This window comes from Mytilus trossulus, chromosome 5 (genome assembly GCF_036588685.1).
Source record: "Mytilus trossulus isolate FHL-02 chromosome 5, PNRI_Mtr1.1.1.hap1, whole genome shotgun sequence".
In the NCBI taxonomy this organism is placed as follows: Eukaryota; Metazoa; Mollusca; class Bivalvia; order Mytilida; family Mytilidae; genus Mytilus; species Mytilus trossulus.
In genome coordinates this window covers 75,342,381-75,365,634 of record NC_086377.1, presented here as the reverse complement: position 1 = coordinate 75,365,634, position 23,254 = coordinate 75,342,381, and the positions used below count along the sequence as shown (strand labels likewise).

Genomic DNA, 23,254 nt, shown 5'->3' with positions numbered 1-23,254 from the left:
TCTTCTGTCCTGGACACTATAATTTTTTTTCCGCGACTTTTTCGTCGTATTTAGCATTTTTGGGGGATGAATTTTCAGCCTCGTTACTCCTTTCATCTACTGTTTTTCGTTTTGAAACTGATGAAGTTCCTGGGGTTCCCGTACTAAAATATTAAAAAATATTTTGTTGCATGGTTTCGTGCTCAAGAGCTGTGCAACAAGACAGGTCAATACCAATCAATACCTCATACCCCCAAATACCGTTAATTGAAAATTTTGGCACGATAAGCAATGTACAATACCCCAAGCCATGGTATGAGAAATCGATATTTAAAGTACGAGAATTGCAATCAACACATGATACCAGGCCACCAGACATGCCAGAGTTATTTGTTCTATTTTTAAAATATGTACAACCCAGTTCAAATTCTTGAAATCCCAGATGATTTAATTGAATCGAATTGGCTAACATAGAATAGTGATGAAGGGATTTTTCACTTTCTTTTTTGGAAACGTCAAGAATTTTTTGTTACTAGTCCGTCGGGCATATCAGATTACACATTTTAATTGCCCGAGGCGTAAATGATCTAGTCCTGGGCGTCGGGCTAGTGGATTTTTTAACCCCTGATTACAACCTCTCTTCATCACTCCAAAGCATTTGCTCAGACATATACATGCTTAATTACAATGTATTTTAATTTATTGTAAGAAATATGATCAGAGCATGTAATGAGGTTCTGCGCAAGCTTCCCAGTAATTCCCAAGTTTCTCATATATAGTAAGTTACATGCCTTAAATAACTTAGCCTTGTTAAAACAGCTAAGTTTATCCCTTAAAAGCCTCGTCTCATTGATTTACCATGGTTAATGAAAAATGTATTAATAAGGGCCCCGCCTAGGCGGGTCGCCCTATAGTGATTAGTCTGTCCGTCCCTCCGTCTGTCCGTCTGTCCGTCCGTCCGTCTGTCCGTCCGTCCGTCCGTCCGTAACACTTTAACTTTGTGTCCGCTCCATATCTAGAGAACCATTATGATTTCATACTTTATACTTTACATGTTTATTAACCACCACCAGAGGGCGTGTCATGATGTATGTACCAGGGTTGGCAAAAACCTGGGTTTTATGAGTATTGCCCAGCCCAGTGGGAAATACTGGGAAACCCGGGTTTTACAGGGTTTTACTGGGTAATACTGGGCAATAATGGGTAATATAAAATATTGGCATGAATTTAAGAGAGAATGAGTGTTCAAACACAAATGCAATACATTAAAGATATATAGTATTATAAACATACTTTGATTTGTATAGATTGGTCTAACTGTAAAAATATCAAATATTTTTTATCAAATATATAAAACTAATCATGCTAATACATAATTTTATTAAGACTTAACCATGTGAACAATTACATGTAGGAAAGATTACTTTAAAACAATGTACATCACTAAATTGACTAATTAATAAGTAATTATTCAGATTAGACTTTACTTTACTTTACTTTAGTCTGTACTGTTCCGCCTATATCAGACGACCCACTTTTCAGTGTGAATATCATACGTATATATATTATCAGTTAATCCAATGCACTAGTATTGATTGTTTATACACATTAACCACCACCTCTATTTACACACGAGAATGAATACATCCCATGAATGTATACATGACCGAAACTGGAGCGCAAGTCATTGGACTCTAAAAAGTTCGTTGCTCCATTTCAAATTATCAATTGTCACATTTGCACACTTATTCATTAAGCTGTTTGATATTGATTTATTAGTACTACCTCAATAAATTCGATCGCACCTGATGTAACTTAAAACATAGTCCTCTAGTAATACATTCCACTTTAAAAACATCTCCTCTGGACAGAAAATGAAATACACTGCAGTCGATAATTAACTGTAAAGTGTTGATTTCGGAACTAAATAGTTCATCATAAAGTTTAGTAGTTACAACATCTTTAATAAAAGTTTTTAGACTCTGTATAAAACTGTTTCTCACATTATCTAAACTACTGCATCTCAAAAATAATATTTAACCGATTCTCATCCTCAGTTCCACATAGCGGACAGATTGCACTAATTTGTCGTTTACTAAATTTAGACTTATCACATTGTAGAGTATAAGTGTTACATGCTAACTTAGATTTGATACAGGCACGCAAGGTAGAATAAGGTTCAGATCCACAAGTATTCCAAATAGAATGAATGCTTCCAAATTCAGCATCAGTATAGTTTAAAAGGTTTAAAGATGATTTTTCTGACGCTTCAGATTTTAGTTTAGTTAGCCAGTAGTAGTTTACTAAGGAGTTAACCAGTTTTTTCCATTTTGACTTTGAAGGAGGGTTGACAAGTAGATCATGAGGTGACGGCAGATCATATAATTCTGTAATTGTAACTACTTTACGAAACCAGCTGTTTGATGACTCGGTTTTCATTGCAAGTTGACGGAATGCTAAGTCACGTTCGACAGAGTTATCATTATCAATGATGTTTCTAAAAATACCAAGGATTCTTTTGTGGATTTCTGCTTCAATAGGAATTTGTCCAATTAATAGTAGAACTGCAGCATTTGCTGTACGGTCCGGTAAATGTTGAATACGTTTTAAAAGTTTCACAAAATATATTGTAATATTACTAATGTCTGTTTTTGAAAGCAGTATGACCTCAAGTCCATATAAAAGCCTGGGAATCACGTAGCAGCGGATAAGATGAAGTGAAACCTTAGGGTTGACTCCATTTAGTCCATAAAGTCCAGCACCCATCAGTGAGTAGACAGTCTGTCTGGCTAGTTGAATGCGACCAGGGACAACTTCTTTAGTGCCTAAACGGGAAAGTTTATCACGTTTAATACCGAGATGAACTGCGTTTTCCGGAGTATCCAAAATTTCACCGTTAATAGACCAGTCGAAAGAGTCAGCACATCTATAGTTTAATACACATTATTTTTGACTACTAAAATCATTAGAACACCTATTTCATGTATTTGTTTATGTAACAATTATCAGCCTTTTCAATTCTATAAGTGTTAAATGGCCTGTCCCTTTAGGCTGTTTATTTAGCAATATATATGATTGCATAACAATTACAATTTACAATTCACTAAAACACTGCAATCAAAGTTTGGACAAATCATTTGAAACAATGCTTGGAAACTAACAAGGTATCCTAAAATATGCAAATCTTGTATTTTGCCTTCACAGAATAAGTTGAGAAGATAATTAAAATGAATTTTAAATCTTATAAAATGACTCTCAATGGTTATCTGTATAAGAAGTATATATTTAGCTATATTACTATGAAACTACAAAAAGTCATTTCTATTTTGTGTTAAAATAAGCTAAAAAAATCATATTGCCCAGTATTGCCCAGTATTACCGAATTTCTGGGAGTATTGCCCAGCCCGGAAAAACCTGGGTTTTCCCACCTGGGTTTTCCCGGGCGGGTTATACTTTGCCAACCCTGGTGTGTACAACTTCCTAGGTCAAAGGTCAAGGTCAAAAACTTTGGTTTCAGTTGACAACCCTGTGTCCTGTGGTGAAGATCGTGTCTGCTCCATATCTAGATAACCGTTATGATTTTATACTTAATACTTAACATCCATTTTAACCAACACCAGAGGGTGTGTCATGATGTATGTACAACTTCCTAGGTCAAAGAACTGTCTGTCTGTTGGTCTGTCCATCGCTAACATATTTGATCCACACTATATTTTGAGAGGACAGCTGTTATTATTTCATACTTTATACCTGACATACATTTCAACTTAACATATATATTAACCAACACCAGAGAATGTGTCATATTATTACTGTTTGCAAGATCTCCTTACAGTGATCATTTCCAAGTTTTGGCCTTTTAACTATTTTGATCTGAGCGTCACTGATGAGTCTTATGTAGACGAAACGCGCGTCTGGCGTTTAAAATTATAATCCTGGTACTTTTGATAACTATTTGCTGATCTTCAATTGTAAACTAATTAAGCAATATTGTGTATAAGTTTTTTTACAACTTTTATTCCACAATTTTCCTGATAGAAATAATTTGCTTCTTTGTGTTATATTTTTCTTAAAGTAACATCCATATTTTTCAAAAAGTTGAAGCCCCTCAGCAATTTTTCATTTTTTAACATTTAATTGGCATTCTTTTTTGGGGGGTCATAATATATTGAAGGCATAATTCTAAAAATATGTGACAAATATCAATTGTGCAGCACCTTTAAACATATTGGTTAAACATCAATCCATATATCCAGAAGTCACCTTAGAGTAGTCAACAATGAGTTCACATCATGCAGTCATATCACTATTATACTATGAAAGTAAGTTGAGAATATTTATCAGTTTTAACTTAAAATCTTAGAAAAAAATCACACATGAGACTGTAATAACTTCAAATAATGCTTCATATCAGATTATCCATACAACTTATTTACCCCACGTTATTGACAGCGGGGCCCACAGAGATGGCTCCCATCTCAATGGTATCTAGTTTAATTCAAAAATTAGTTATCATGGCTATGCATTTAGTTTCTTCGCACCGTTTCAAGAGTTCCCTAGAGGCCACTAAAAATTAAAATATTTATGATTTATTTTACAAATAACAGACATATTTGCCTTTACTTTGCTGAACTAGTAATCATTATTGTTTGGCCTTTAGAGGCCAGATCAAGTGTGCCTCTGGGTGTGGAATATTCTCGCTGTGTTGATGACCGATTGTTGGCCTTTGGCTGTCTCTGCTCTCTGGTTGGGTTGTTGTCTCTTTGGCACGTTCCTTGTTTCCATTCTCTATTCTGTTTAATCTGTTTACATGTTTTAAATTTTAAAACTTTTTTTCAGATTCTGATTGACAGGTGGCAGAAGGGGTATGAATATAAAGTGGCATTAAGGCCTTGCAGACAGACTTAACAATAACATGCTGAAGTTGCAATAACAGTTTGACGAAGACCCACATGTAATCCCATATTGACGGTTGTAAAACTCGTACCAACAGATTTCACTTGGGTATTTAATTGTATTGTAATAAGTAAGGGACTTTACTTTAACACGTTTCTTTAAAATCACATTATCTTCAGTTTGCATGCTCAGATTGAAAAAGTATTGCTTACGAGCATCACTGTTCGACTTTCTTTCTCGCCTTGTAAAAGTAGTTACACAGGTTTTTTTCCATTGTTATGCATTGTACCTGTGCAATAATTTCACGATGTGAAACCGTGAAATGTCGTATGAAGTGATTACTGTCAAGTATGAAAATTTTGTAATCTCTTTAAAACATATATAATGTCATTCCAAAAACATTTCTGCCTCGAAAAACACAAAAACTGGCACAGAAACACTTCTATATGTACTGGAGTCTGGATGTGTAAACTTATTATCAGGATCTGAACATCATAATATTCAGTATGCTAAAAATAAGTGTTATTAAAGCTCAGACTGTAAATAGCTTAACATATTTTGTATAGTTTCATCACTCGATGCATAAAATTGAGAATGGAAATTGGGAATGTGTAAAAGAGACAACAACCCGACTATAGAACAGACAACAGCAGAGTCCGTCATAGGTACTTTTATCGTTCGGCTGCTGTCCTGTGCAATATCTCCAATTAGTAAGCTATAAAGTGACCAAAAATTATTTGTGTAAAATAACATAAAAAAAATCGGCCTTATTTTATATACAAAAATAGAAATTTTTATATCCAATGCATAACAGAAATATAGTAGGTTTAGGTGTAAAGGTGCAATTTTCACAAAACATATCAAATTTCCCACGTTGTCGAACATAAACATGGATAACATCATTAATCATGTTAATGATTTCATTAAGATTGACAAATGTTCGAGTCCGAGTCCGTTAAAAATAAAACAAAAAATCTAATATCTCCATTTGAAGAAAAATCTTAGCAAAGACGAAAACCATATGAAACAACAGTTGTTTTCCACTACCGTCAGAGCAAAGGCAACAGTTTGAAAGTGGCAAATACTGAAATATGTCAAAAATCAATACTTTTTTGTAAACACTGTCATGTATGTAAATATTTTATAATGGAAACCCGAACTTCTGAAGGATGTTTATATACAAAAATAAGGAGATGGGGTATGATTGCCAAATGGGACAACTATCCACTTAAGCACAAATAAAGTGGATGTAAGTAATGATAGGCAACTGTTACGCCTTCAACAATGAGAAAACCTCATACCGTATAGTCGGCTATTAATGGCCACGATTGATGATTATACGCTATTGTCTCTTAAAGACAAATATATGAACACATTTTGTCCTCGATTTAAATTACTTTTAAAGTAAAGTAGGTGCAATATATATTTTTAAACTCAAAAAGTTTAGTGACCCCATCAGATACTTGACAAACTCTTAGTCTTCGTCTTTTGTATGAACACAAAATTCATGGATCACACATTTCTCTTTAACTATCTATACGAAAGTTTCTGCACTCATGAATATTAGCTTCGGCTGTAATCGACGGCTAATTTTACACTTGTATGTTTGTCTGATGTGTAATTGTGTTTTTCCCTGATGTTTCGTTGCTGTCTGGTGGACAAATACATGAATTCTGCATGTCATCATCAAACACGTGAATAGCTATATATCTGGTAAATCAAACACTTTTTCTTCGCATAGAAAGAACTCTTCATTAATCTGAGCATGGAACGAATACTTTACATCACGAACTATAAATGTGGATACAAAAAATGAAAAACTAAGCGAAATTGTTAATCCCGCATTGCACGACAAAATGTGTTGTATTTAAGTAAGTAGCACGTGTTCTTGGTTGATTGTAAACATGAAGTAGTCCATAATGCATTGTTGCTCATTTAGTGGATTGGTAAAAAAAACAGGTAACAATAAATTGCGTCACACGTAAATAAACAATTACACGTGCGAGAACATAAGTATGCTTATTCATGCATTTCCATATAAGGTAGTGTTCCTGACCTGAGTAATGATAACATCAAAATTTCTTTTTGACTTTTTTTTAAAGTCATGTGTGTTATGAAGGTAGATTTCACAGTTGTTATGTGGTAATTCATTTTTGCTGTGTGTGATAATGTTTATTTTTTTACATGATCCTGTTTGTGTTTCAGATTTGCAAATATCATTTTCATTATTAATTAAAAATGTACTTTCAATAAATTTTAGGGAGGAAGCTTGATGGTTCGTGGCATTCCCTCTTAATTAGAAAATAATCTATTATAAATATTCAATCAGAATCCAAATTCAGAGCTGTTTTCAGCTTAAATGTTGTGTCCATACTTGTTCAACTGGTCAGGGTTCGACCTATGCAGGAAAGATCCGGTTTGCTGTCACTTGACAGCCTCTTGTTCTTATTGTTGAAGGCCGTACCATTGCCTTTAATTGCTTACATCCACTTCATTTGAACTTATGTGGATAGTTGTCTCATTGGTAAGCATATCTCCTTATTTTAATAAATATACAATGATTTAAATTTCTTTTACAGGATATAATGGCAAGTTGGGATAAGGTAAGTTTTTCTTCTTAAAAAGTCATTGTCATGTGACCTATGTCATGTGATCTATGTTGTCTACAAACTGTACATAAAAATACAGGCGTGCAGTATTCTCAGAGTCAGTCAGTGTCATGTGACCTATGTCATGTGACTTATGTTGTCTATAAAATGTACATAAAGATACGATACAGGCGTGCAGTATTCTCAGAGTCAGTCAGTGTCATGTGACCTATGTCATGTGACTTATGTTGTCTATAAAATGTACATAAAGATACAGGCGTGCAGTATTCTCAGGGGGAGAACAGGAGAAATCAAAATGACTACAGTGAACAGAATTTCAATATACAAAATTTCGGGAGACAAAAAAAAAGCAACGTAAGATATTGTAGGACATTCACAACTCTTTTAAGTCAAAAAGAATCTGACAATGCCATGGAAAAAAATGAAAAGCAATCAAAATTCAACAGTCTACATTAGTCATTTCAGGGCCTTTTATAGCTGACTATGCCATATGGGCTTTGATCATTGTTGAAGGCTGTACGGTGACCTATAGTTGTTATTTTCTGTGTCATTTGGTCTGTTTTGTAGAATTGTCTCATTGGCAATCATACCACATCTTCTTTTTATATTCAAAACATTACATAGAAAACTAAAGACCGAGCAACACGAACCTAAACAAAAACTTAGGCTGATCTCAAAACTGATGCATAACAATTGTCTACAGACAAAAAACTGAAATGATTGACAACAATTTCACTCCTTCTTGGTAATCACTGTTTTTGGTATAAACTGTTGAAACTGTAAAAATGTAGCTTGTTAAATTCAATTATTACATTTATGATACATTTGTATGTTCTAGAGGAAAATGTAAAAGCTTTGTTTTGCTTACAGAAACTTCTTACAGCTGCAGCAAAGGGGAATATAAAAGAGGTAGAATTGTGTGTAAAGAACAGAGCTAACTTGGAATGTAGTGATTATGTAAGTGAAGTAAACTGTTTAACACATTAACAGATATTTATTATATAGTACACATAATGTGGATCAGTTAAACACTGCCCTTGTTAGTGTTCTATGATTCAGTGTACATTCTATTTATTGCAAATACTCTTGTCTTCAAAATATTAAGAAACATAGTATTATGATATATTGTGATTAACTTTATTACACTGATGAATACCACTCCAGTTTGTATGTCAAAGAGTTGCTATCTGATACTTCGTAACTGTATACAACTGAAATATTGTGATTTACTTTATTACACGTAACATAGTATTCTACACAAAAAAACATTACTTTGGATCAAAAAAAAATCTTGCATGACCATGACTTGAGACATGACACCTGATCATACAACTTTCATTGACCACTCCTGTTCTAAACATGTCATGTGACACCTGATCATACAACATATATTTACCACTCCTGTACTGAACATGACATGTGACACCACATCATACAACATTCATTTACCACTCCCATACTGAACATGACATGTAACACCAGATCATACCACATACATTTACCTCTCCTGTACTGAATATGACATGTGACACCTGATCAAACAACCTGCATTTACCACTCTTGTACTGAACATGACTTGTGACATCTGATCATACAACTCTCATTTACCACTCCAGTACTGAACATGACATGTGACACCTGATCATACAACATGCCTTTACCACTCCAGTACTAAACATGACATATGACACCTGATAATACATCATTCATTTACCACTCCAGTACTAAACATGACATGTGACACCTGATCATACAACATTCATTAACCACTCCTGTTCTGAACATGATATGTAACACCTGATTATACAACATTCATTTGCCAATTTTGTACTGAACATGACATGTGACACCTGATCATACAACATGCATTTACCACTCCAGTACTGAACATGACATGTGACACCTTATCATACAACATGCATTTACCACTCCAGTACTGAACATGACATGTGACATCTGATCACACAACATTCATTTACAACTCTTGTACTGAACATGACATGTGACACCTGATCATACAACTTTCGTTTACCACTCTTGTACTGAACATGACATGTGACACCACATTATACAACATTCATTTACCACTCCAGTACTAAACATGACATGTGACACCTGATCATACAACTTTCGTTTACCACTCTTGTACTGAACATGACATGTGACACCACATCATACAACATTCATTTACCACTCCAGTACTAAACATGATATGTAACACCTGATTATACAACATGCCTTTACCACTCCAGAACTGTACATGACATGTGACACCTGATCATACAACATTTATTTACCACTCCAGTACTGAACATGACATGTGACACCTGATCATACAACATGCATTTACCACTCTTGTACTGAACATGACATGTGACACCACATCATACAACATTCATTTACCACTCCTGTAAGGAACATGACCTGTGGCACCTGATTATACAACATGCATTTACCACTCCAGTACTGAACATGACATGTGACACCTGATCATATAATATTCATTTACCACTCCAGTACTGAACATGACATGTAACACCTGATTATACAACATTCATTTACCACTCCTGTACTGAACATGACATGTGACACCTGATAAAACAACATGCATTTACCACTCCAAAACTGAACATGACATGTGACACCTGATCATACATCATGCATTTACCACTATTGTACTGAACATGACATGTAACACCTGATTATACAACATTCATTTACCTCTCCTGTACTGAACATGACATGTGACACCTGATCATTCAACATGCATTTACCACTGCTGTACTAAACATGACATGTGACACCTGATCATACAACATTCATTTACCACTCTTGTACTGAATATGACATGTGACACCTGATCATACAACATTCAGTTACCACTCCTGTACTGAACATGACATGTAACACATGATTATACAACTTTCATTTACCACTCCAGTACTGAACATGACATGTGACATCTGATCATACAACATGCATTTACCACTCCTGTACTAAACATGACATGTGACACCTGATCATACAACATTCATTTACCACTCTAGTACTAAACATGACATGTGACACCTGATCATACAACATGCATTTACCACTCCAGTACTAAACATGATATGTAACACCTGATTATACAACATTCATTAACCACTCCTGTACTGAATATGACATGTGACACCTGATCATACAACATGCATTTACCACTCCTCTACTGAACATGACATGTGACACCTGATCATACACCATGCATTTACCTCTCCTGTACTAAACATGACATGTGACACCTGATCATACAACCTGCATTTACCACTCCAGTACTGAACATGACTTGTGCCATCTGATCATACAACTTTCATTTACCACTCTTGTACTGAACATGACATGTGACACCTGATCATACAACATTCATTTACCACTCCTGTACTGAACATGACATGTGACACCTACATAATGTCACTCTTAAACTCAACACCAACATGTGACATAGCAATGACACTCTTATACTTAACACCAACATGTCACTTAGCAATGACACTCTTATAGTCAACACTAACACATGTGACATCGCAATGACACTCTTATAGTCAACACCAACATGTGACATAGCAGTGACACTTTTGTACTTAACACCAACATGTGACATAACAATGATCTACTTATACTCAACACAAGCATGTGGCGTAGCAGTGACACTCTTATACTCAACACCAACATGTGACATAGCAATAACACTCTTATAGTCAACACTAACATGTGACACATCAATGACACCATTTACCTCAACACCAACATGTGACATAGCAATGACACTCTTATATTCAACACCAACATAAGACATAGCAATGATATTCTTATACTCAACACCAGCATGTGACATAGCAATGACACTCTTTACATTAACACCAGCATGTGACATATCACTGACACCCTTTACCTCAACACCAACATGTGACATAGCAATGACACTCTTTACCTCAACACCAACATGTGACATAGCAATGACACTCTTATACTCAACACCAACATGTGACATAGCAATGACACTCTTGTACTCAACACCAACATGTGACATAGCAATAACTCTTATACTCAACACCAACATGTGACATAGCAATGACATTCTTATACTCAACACCAACATATGACATAGCAGTGACACTCTTTACATTAACACCAGCATGTGACATATCACTGACACCCTTTACCTCAACACCAACATGTGACATAGCAATGACACTCTTTACCTCAACACCAACATGTGACATAGCAATGACACTCTTATACTCAACACCAACATGTGACATAGCAATGACACTCTTGTACTCAACACCAACATGTGACATAGCAAAAACTCTTATACTCAACACCAACATGTGACATAGCAATAACACTCTTATAGTCAACACTAACATGTGACATATCAATGACACCCTTGACCTCAACACCAACATGTGACATAGCAATGACATTATTTAAGTCAACACTAACATGTGACATATCAATGACACTCTTTACCTCAACACCAACATGTGAAATAGCAATGACACCCTTTGACTCAACACCAACATGTGACATAGCAATGACATTCTTATAGTCAACACTAACATGTGACATATCTATGACACTCTTATACTCAACACCGACTCTTATACTCAACACCAACATGTGATATAGCAATGGCACTCTTTACCTCAACACCAACATGTGACATATCAATGACACTCTTTACCTCAACACCAACATGTGACATAGCAATGACACTCTTTACCTCAACACCAACATGTGACATATCAATGACACTCTTATACTCAACACCAACATGTGACATATCAATGACACTCTTATACTCAACACCAACATGTGACATAGCAATGACACTCTTATACTCAACACCAGCATGTGACATAGCAATGACACTCTTATACTCAACACAAACATGTGACGTAGCAATGACACTCTTATACTCAACACCAACATGTGACATAGCAATGACACTCTTATAGTCAACACCAACATGTGACATAGCAATGACACTCTTATACTCAACACCAACATGTGGCATAGCAATGAAACTCTTTACCTCAACACCAACATGTGACATAGCAATGACACTCTTATACTCAACACCAACATGTGACGTAGCAATGACACTCTTATACTCAACACCAACATGTGACATAGCAATGAAACTCTTTACCTCAACACCAACATGTGACATAGCAATGACATTATTACACTCATAACAAACAAGTTACAGATCACACTTATAGGCAATGCAAACTTGAAAAAAAATAAACATGGCTTATTGCAGTTCTTTACTTATACTCACCACAAACATACACCATTGCTATATTACCCTTATACTCACCACAAACATACACCATTGCTATATTACCCTTATACTCAACACAAACATACACCATTGCTTTATTACCCTTATACTCACCACAAACATACACCATTGCTATATTACCCTTATACTCACCACAAACATACACCATTGCTATATTACCCTTATACTCAACACAAACATACACCATTGCTTTATTACCCTTATACTCACCACAAACATACACCATTGCTATATTACCCTTATACTCACCACAAACATACACCATTGCTATATTACCCTTATACTCACCACAAACATACACCATTGCTATATTACCCTTATACTCACCACAAACATACACCTTTGCTATATTACCCTTATGGTCACCACAAACATACACCATTGCTTTATCACCCTTATACTCACCACAAACATACACCATTGCTATATTACCCTTATACTCACCACAAACATACACCATTGCTATATTATCCTTATACTCACCACAAACATACACCATTGCTATATTACCTTATACTCACCACAACACAGATGATATGAAGCAGCTGGTAGACACCCAACATTTTACACGGAAATACCACTAAATATTTTCTAAGCTTTGATCATTATTTTGAATCGACACAAAATACTGTTAATCAGACAGGTTTAATGGACAACACATATTTGTTAGAATTATAAAAAGTGGGGTCCCATTTTATTCGTAACACAGAACTGAATCAGATTGTTATGGTTTTATTTTGTTTCCTGACGAAAAATTATTTTGTAAACATCTGATTTTAATGAGAAGTTGATGAGAACGAGTTGTGTTAACATCTTTAGTCAGATAATGTTAATTCTACAAATTCAATGTAAAACATCTTTTAAAAATAACAAATACTTGACAGAATTATATAAAGTGGGGTCTTAATTTTCTTGTCTCTTCGTACTGAATCAGAAAATATAACTCGTTTTAATGTTTCTTAAAAAAAAGTTTTTTTTTCTCACTTTTGTCATTCTTATTAATCATTGTTAATTGGACAGATTTAATGGACAACAAATATTTGATAGAATTATATAAAGTGGGGTCTCATTTTAATTGTCTTGTCCAGCTGAGTCCATTGATATAAATATTGTTTATGTTTCTAGAAAAAAGTTATTTTTTTAACCCAACAGTTCTGTTGCAAGTTCTGACATCTCACAATAAAACATGTTGTTTATTTGTTGTTTATGTAGAATATAAATAAAAGTGTGACTGGTCATTTTATTCAGTTTTGACCACTGATTGATGTGATATATATTTTGTTTATATTTATTACACAATATTGTTCATTTTATGACACAAGTTTTGATGTCTGTTATATGTTGATATTACAGGGAGGACTGACACCATTACTGTTGGCGGCTTGGCGAGGACACCTGGAGGTGGTGACTTACCTCATCAGTCACGGCAGTCGGTTAGACGCTACAGACTGGGTAATGATAGATATAATCACCTTACTCTGACCAAACATCACTTTATACAGAATCTACACAAAATCATGTTGTTAATCAGACAGGTTTAATGGACAACACATATTTGTTAGAATTATATAAAGTGGGGTCTCATTTTATTCGTAACACAGAACTGAATCAGATCGTTAAGGTTTTATTTTGTTTCTTGAAGAAAAATTATTTTGTAAACATTTGATTTTAATGAGAAGTTGGTGAGAACAAGTTGTGTTAACTTCTTTAGTTAGATAATGTTTATCTTATGTAAAACATCTTTTAAAAATAACAAAAACTTGACAGAATTATATAAAGTGGGGTCTTATTTTTCTTGTCTCTTCGTACTGAATCAGAAAATATAACTCGTTTTGATGTTTCTTGAAAAAAATATTTTTTTAAAAAACTGTTGATCATTCTACATAATCATTGTTAATCAGACAGGTTTAATGGACAACAAATATTTGATAGAATTATATAAAGTGGGGTCTCATTTTAATTGTCTTGTCCAGCTGAGTCCATTGATATAAATATTGTTTATGTTTCTAGAAAAAAGTTTTTTTTTAACCTAACAGTTCTGATGGAAGTTCTGACATCTCACAATAAAACATGTTGTTTATTTGTTGTTTATTTAGAATATAAATAAAAGTGTGACTGGTCATTTTATTCAGTTTTGACCACTGATTCATGTGATATATATATATTTTGTTTATATTTATTACACAACAATGTCCAGTTTATGACACAAGTTTTGATGTCTGTTATATGTTGATATTACAGTTGGGAAGGACACCATTAATGTGGGCCGCTGTGAGAGGACGCCTGGAGGTAATGACTTTCCTGTTCAGTCACGGCAGTCAGTTAGACGCTACAGACAGGGTAATGATAGATATAATCACCTTACTCTGAACAAACATCACTTTATACAGAATCTACACAAAATCATGTTGTTAATCAGACAGGTTTAATGACAACAAATATTTGTTAGAATTATATAAAGTAGAGTCTCATTTTATTCGTAACACAGAACTGAATCAGATCGTTAAGGTTTTATTTTGTTTCTTGACGAAAAATTATTTTGTAAACATCTGATTTTAATGAGAAGTTAAAGAGAACAAGTTGTGTTAATTTCTTTAGTCAGATAATGTTACTTCTACAGATTTAATGTAAAACATCTTTTAAAAATAACAAATACTTGACAGAATTATATAAAGTGGGGTCTTATTTTTCTTGTCTCTTCGTACTGAATCAGAACATACTACTCGTTTTTATGTTTCTTAAAACAAGTTTTTTTTTAACCTAACAGTTCTGATGGAAGTTCTGACATCTCACAATAAAACATGTTGTTTATTTGTTGTTTATGTAGAATATAAATACAAGTGTGACTGGTCATTTTATTCAGTTTTGACCACTGATTCATGTGATATATATTTTGTTTATATTTATTACACAACATTGTCCAGTTTATGACACAAGTTTTGATGTCTGTTATATGTTGATATTACAGGTTGGAAGGACACCATTAATGTGGGCGGCTGAGGGAGGACACCTGGAGGTTGTGACTTTCCTGGTTACTCACGGCAGTCGGTTAGACGCTACAGACCGGGTAATGATAGATATAATGACCTTACTCTGACCAAACATCACTTTATACAGAATCTACACAAAATCATGTTGTTAATCAGACAGGTTTAATGGACAACACATATTTGTTAGAATTATATAAAGTGGGGTCTCATTTTATTTGTAACACAGAAATGAATCAGATCTTTAAGGTTTTATTTTGTTTCTGACAAAAAATTATTTTGTTAACATCTGATTTTAATGAGAAGTTGATGAGAAAAAGTTGTGTTAACATCTTTAGTTGGATAATGTTAATTCTACAAATTTAATGTAAAACATCTTTTAAAAATAACAAATACTTGACAGAATTATATAAAGTGGGGTCTTATTTTTCTTTTTTCTTCGTACTGAATTAGAAAATATAACTCGTTTTAATGTTTCTTAAAAAAAGTTTTTTTTTTCTCTTTTGATCATTCTACTGAATCAACATAAAATCATGTTGTTAATCATACATGTTAAATGGACAACAAATACTTGTTTGACTTATATAAAGTGAGGTTTGCTATTATTTGACTTGTTACACTTATATAATTAACAGTTTACTATTTTTTTACCTGTTTTGTTTCACTGAATCAGAAAATATACATTGAATTTATATCTTAATCTACCATTTAATAGTTTATACACAAATATAATTGGATATTTTCTTACCCGATGTTATTTTTCTTACATTTGGTAAATTGTTTGACTCCTCTCATGATTTTGTTATCACACACCATTAACATGTTTATATTTTTATATTGATATAGGATGGACAAACAGCTTTACATCATGCTGCTGAGAATGGACAGATTGATGTAATAAAATGTTTAATAGATCAAGGATGCAGTCCTTGGGTGAAAACATTGGAGGTAACATTCAGTTTTATTCTTATTAGAAAGATAGATATTTTATTCTCTAAAAACTAAATACAAGTCAACAGAGAAAGTACAATTACAATATAAATACAAATACAATAGTCAGTCAGAGATATAACTCTATAGGGTTATTACAGAAAATAACTTGCGTGTGTTATTACAGATATTTTCATGAGTTGTCTACTCTTTATTCCTACATTTTCTAAATCTGTAATAACATATGCTTGTTATTGGTAAAATTATTTCATTTATAATGGGCTCTAGGGAACTCTTGAGACTTTGCGCAGAAACTAATTGCATAGCCTTGATAAATATTTTTTTAATTAAATTAATACATTTTTGATTGACCATGGTAAATCAATGAGTCCAGGCTATTAAGGGATAAACTTAGCTGTGATAACAAGGCTAAGTTATTAAAGAAATGTAACTTATTATATAATGCACTTGGGAACTACTGAGAAACTTGCGCAGAACCTCATCACATGCTCTGATCATTATTTCTTACAATAAATTAAAATACATTGTAATTAAGCATGATGAATGTCTGAGCAAATGCTTTGAAGTGATATTGAAAAGCTGTGATAACACCGTTTAGTAATTACAGGCATATTTTTCTGTAATAACATATCTATGTGTTCTATGCAAAATTGACAAAATGAACTGTTATATCTTTAACTAGTAAAATATACATATAGACAAAAGTAATGTCAATAGAACTTGTATACATTTTAACTAAACTAATGATGTATATTGTCCCTTGGAAACATGTAACATATGTATGTTATCACAGTTCTTTGATTTTTTAGTCCACAATAACAAATGTATGTTATTTTCCTGTAATAACCCTATAGAGTTATATCCCTGACTGATAGTTGAGGGTAAACAGCTGCAGATAAAATATAATAAAGTACAACTTTTAAGTTTACGATGAAATACCTGTATAATAAACAGGTTAAACTAAATATGAAGAAATCAGTCTGTGCGTTACTTTTACATGGAGGGACTAACCTTTTTATTCATACACTTAATGAATGAACACAGTTTTCTTAAGGAGGCTCACAAGTATAAGATTTTCAGAAAAAAATTAAACAATAATTTTTCATTACAAATTTCATTTATTACCTTAAGTAGTTATTACTTTATCATAATGGTACAATAATCATTCCAAAATATCAATTCTTGTTGGCCTCAGATGACTTTTAACATGTAGAAATCATTGAAAAAGCTCCAAATTATCTCCCTTTTGGTGCAAAAATGCCATTTTTTGGCATTAAAATAGAAATATCTTAAATTTACTCATTGGTGACCTATATTTTTTATTGTTGTTTTCGAAAAAGCTGTACATAAACTAAATAACTGTAAAATTTAAGCAATTTCTGTAATTTAGTTCTTTTTTTATTTCGATATTACAACTATTTCCCCTATTCATTGCTATTAGGTCAACAGAAAAATGGACATTAACACAAATGTATACTTCTTTTGAAGGCAGATTGTGAGCGTAAATGAACGGTGACCCCATTTTTTTTAAATTAAAAAAATGATTTAGACCCGCAAGCCCCCTTAAAACTGAATATTTTTTGTCGAGCCTGCGACTTTAATCTCAAAAAGCTCGGCATAGGGATAGTGATCAAGCAGTGGCGGAGGCGTTAGCTAAGTTCTTAAAAGCTTTATATTTTAGAAGGAGGAAGACCTTGATGATTCATACTTTGTATATGGATGCCTCATGTTACGAAGTTTCCGCCAGTCACATGTTCAATGTCATTGACCTCATTTTCATGGTTCAGTGACTAATTGAAAAAAAAATGTTTGTAATGTAAAATTATCTTTTATAATATCTATATTTGGTATGTGCCTACCTTGCAAGGTCCTCATGCCCGTCAGACAGTTTTCACTTGACCTCAACCTACCAACACACCTAACACCAATCCTACATTACTGACACAACAACCATCTCATCATACTCTACCAACACACCCTACACCAATCCTACACTACTGATACAACAACCATCTCATCATACATCACCAACAAACTTAACACCAATCCTACATTACTGACACAACTACCATCTCATCATACTCCACCAAAACACCTAACACCAATCCTACACTACTGATACAACTACCATCTCATGATACTATACCAACACACCCTACATCAATCATATACTACTGACACAACAATCATCTCATCATACTCCACCAACACACCTAACACCAATCCTACATTACTGACACAACTACCATCTCATCATACTCTACCAACACACCTTACACCAATCATACACTACTGACACAACTACCATCTCATCATACTCTACCAACTCAACTTACACCAATCCTACATTACTGACACAACTACCATCTCATCATACTCTGCCAACACACCTTACACTAATCCTACACTACTGACACAACTACCATCTCATCATACTCTACCAACACATCTAACACCAATCCTACATTACTGACACAACTACCATCTCATCACACTCCACCAACACATCTAACACCAATCCTACATTACTGACACAACTACTATCTCATCATACTCTGCCAACACACCTTCCACCAATCCTACACTACTGACACAACTACCATCTCATCATACTCTACCAACACATCTAACACTAATCCTACATTACTGACACAACTACTATCTCATCATACTCTGCCAACACACCTTACACCAATCCTACACTACTGACACAACTACCATCTCATCATACTCTACCAACACATCTAACACCAATCCTACATTACTGACACTACAACCATCTCATCATACTCCACCAACACACCTAACACCAATCCTACACTACTGACACAACTACCATCTCATCATACATCACCAACACCCTTAACACCAATCCTACATTACTGACACAACTACCATCTCATCATACTCCACCAAAACACCTACCCCCAATCCTACACTACTGATACAACAACCATCTTATCATACTCCGCCAACACACCTAACACCAATCCTACATTACTGACACAACTACCATCTCATTATACTCCACCAACACACCTAACACCAATCCTACACTACTGACACAACTACCATCTCATCATACATCACCAACACCCTTAACACCAATCCCACATCACTGACACAACTACCATCTCATCATACTCCACCAAAACACCTACCCCCAATCCTACACTACTGATACAACAACCATCTTATCATACTCCGCCAACACACCTAACACAAATCTTACATTACTGACACAACAACCATCTCATCATACTCTGCCAACACACCTAACACCAATCCTACACTACTGACACAACTACCATCTCATCATACATCACCAACACACTTAACACCAATCCTACACTACTGACACAACTACCATCTCATCATACATCACCAACACACTTAACACCAATCCTACATTACTGACACAACTACCATCTCATCATACTCCACCAACACACCTTACACCAATCCTACATTACTGACTATACAACCATCTCATCATACTCTACCAACACACCTAACACCAATTCTACATTACTGACACAACTACCATCTCATCATACTCTACCATCACACCTTTCACCAATCATACACTACTGACACAACTACCATCTCATCATACTCTACCAACTCAACTTACACCAATCCTACATTACTGACACAACTACCATCTCATCATACTCTGCCAATTCACCTAACACCTCTCCGACATTACTGACATAACTACCATCTCATCATACTCTACCAACACACCTAATACCAATCCGACATTACTGACACAACTACCATCTCATCATACTCCACCAACACACATAACACCAATCCTACACTACTGACACAACTACCATCTCATCATACATCACCAACACACCTAACACCAATCCTACATTACTGACACAACTGCCATCTCATCATACTCCACCAACACACCTAACACCAATCATACATTACTGACACAACTACCATCTCATCATACTCCACCAACACACCTAACACCAATCCTACATTACTGACACAACTACCATCTCATCATACTCTGCCAATTCCCCTAACACCCCTCCGACATTACTGACACAACTACCATCTCATCATACTCTACCAACACACCTAATACCAATCCGACATTACTGACACAACTACCATATCATCATACTCCACCAACACACCTAACACCAATCCTACACTACTGACACAACTACCATCTCATCATACATCACCAACACACCTTACACCAATCCTACATTAATGACACTACAACAATATCATCATACTCCACCAACACACCTAACACCAATCATACATTACTGACACAACTACCATCTCATCATACTCCACCAACACACCTAACACCAATCCTACATTACTGACACAACTGCCATCTCATCATACTCCACCAACACACCTAACACGAATCCTAAACTACTAACAAAACAAACATCTAATCATACTCCAGCAACACATCTTACTTCCATCTAATCACATTCTACTAATGCACCTCACACCAATCATACACTATTTAACAAGACTACCATCTAATCATACTCCAACAACATACTTTACTACCATATAATCACATTTCACCAACAGATCTTACACCAATCATACACTGTTTACAAAACTACCATCTAATCACATTCTACCAATACACCTTACATCAATTATACACTATTAACAAAACTACCATTCAATCACATTCCACCAACACACCCTACACCAATCATACAATTTTATCAAAACTACCATCTCAGCATACTCCGGCAACACATCTTACACCAATCATACACTACTAACAAAACTACCATTTAATTATACTCCAGCAACACATCTTACACCAATCATACACTATTAACAAAACTACCATTTGATTATACTCCAGCAACACATATAACTACCATCTTATCACATTTCACCCACACACCCTACACCAATCATTCAATAATTTCTTTAACAGCAAAATCTCAAATATTATTCATTGATCTCTTTATAATGACACTTCATATGTGTTGGTTTAGGTTCACTGGTTTTTATTTCAAGTATATATAAATAAGACAACATTCTGCATTGTATAGGTAAAATTAATGCAACAGTTACCTATAACTCAATGTTTTACAGTTTTTTGAAGTAAAAGATATATATGTGTATAATTAATGAAAGATTATTTGATTGTATTTCAGGGTAAGACTCCTTATGATCTGGTAACAATAGAAAGCTATGATAATGGAGAGAGTAAAATGAAGAAGGAAGAAGTGATGGATTTCCTTAAGGTAAATAGTCTTGTCTTACTTAAAAAGATATTCACAGATTATAAGAGACAAAACAGACTTGGTACAAAGAAATTACAATAAAACAGTTGCCTGTAGTTTTCAATGTCATTGTAGTATTTGTTGTCAATTACCAATGCAAGTTGACAATTCCAAGCTTGTTGCCTAATATACATGTTGGCATATGTGAAAGACAAATGTTTAAAATTTGTGTTCTCATCTGTTGGATGTCTCTTATTTTTTGTGTCATCAGCTTGGTATATCCTAGGTATATACACTACAGTCCAGGTGGGCTTTGTCATTTCCACTCGCCCACGGTGGACAAACCAATGCCGTCCACTCTCTGTCCACCGTGGGTGTGGTGCCCACCTTATTCCGTGGACATCCGTGGGCGTAGTGTCCACCCTATACAGAGGACAGCTGTGGGCGTGGTGTCCACCCTATATTGAGGACAGCCGTGGCCATACAATGCCCACAGTATACCGTGGAAAGGAGTGTGCACAATTCTGGATATAACTCGTGATTTTCGGATACGTTAGATGCTTTTTAAGGGGTTTATTCCAATATAATCTTTTTGTATAGTTGTTTGCAATATTTCATGCACTTTTCATCTCTGCAAGAGATTTTTAAGGGTCATAACCTTCACCTTCACCGAATGAATCAACTTTGCCAACCAGGGATGATTCCAGGTGTTTTCAAATGGGTCCCTTGAACATCAAATTGGTTATTTTCATCCCAATTGGGAATTTTGTATGCATACAATCTAAGACGAAATAATTTCTTTTTCCTGTAAAAACGGAAAATATATATTTTAAAGTTTCAACATGTACACTGATTGAAGAAGTTATTGGATTCAGACCAGGGAAGTTGTAATACATGATCATCATTGCACATGATGTACTATCATCTTAACTTTGGTAAACGAGGCCTATTACAAAAACATATATACCAGGTAACATAAACCTATGGCAAGCAGTTTGGCTATTTATTCGAATTTCAAATTATCTCATAATATATAAGATATATTATATCATATATAAGATTTATATAAGATATCTTTTATAATATATAAGATATCTCATTCAATATATGAGATAACTTATATTAGATCATTTTTAAAAGCTATCTTATATATTATATCATATATTATATGATATGTCTTATATTATATGAGATATCATACATATTTAATAAGATAAACTTTATTAGATATCTTATTTACTTCAT

General features: G+C 34.3%; 1 protein-coding gene across 1 annotated transcript in view; it reads left to right on the top strand.

Moving 5' to 3' along the window:
- Positions 1-7,460: 7,460 nt before the first annotated feature.
- Positions 7,461-23,254, top strand: part of LOC134718309 (death-associated protein kinase 1-like) — a 41,813-nt gene continuing 26,019 nt past the window's right edge. Inside the window, exons 1-7 of the mRNA XM_063580803.1 lie at positions 7,461-7,478; positions 8,355-8,441; positions 14,188-14,286; positions 15,076-15,174; positions 15,803-15,901; positions 16,668-16,769; positions 21,941-22,030. Coding sequence (XP_063436873.1) covers positions 7,461-7,478; positions 8,355-8,441; positions 14,188-14,286; positions 15,076-15,174; positions 15,803-15,901; positions 16,668-16,769; positions 21,941-22,030 — 594 coding nt within the window. The remainder of the gene's footprint in view (positions 7,479-8,354; positions 8,442-14,187; positions 14,287-15,075; positions 15,175-15,802; positions 15,902-16,667; positions 16,770-21,940; positions 22,031-23,254) is intronic.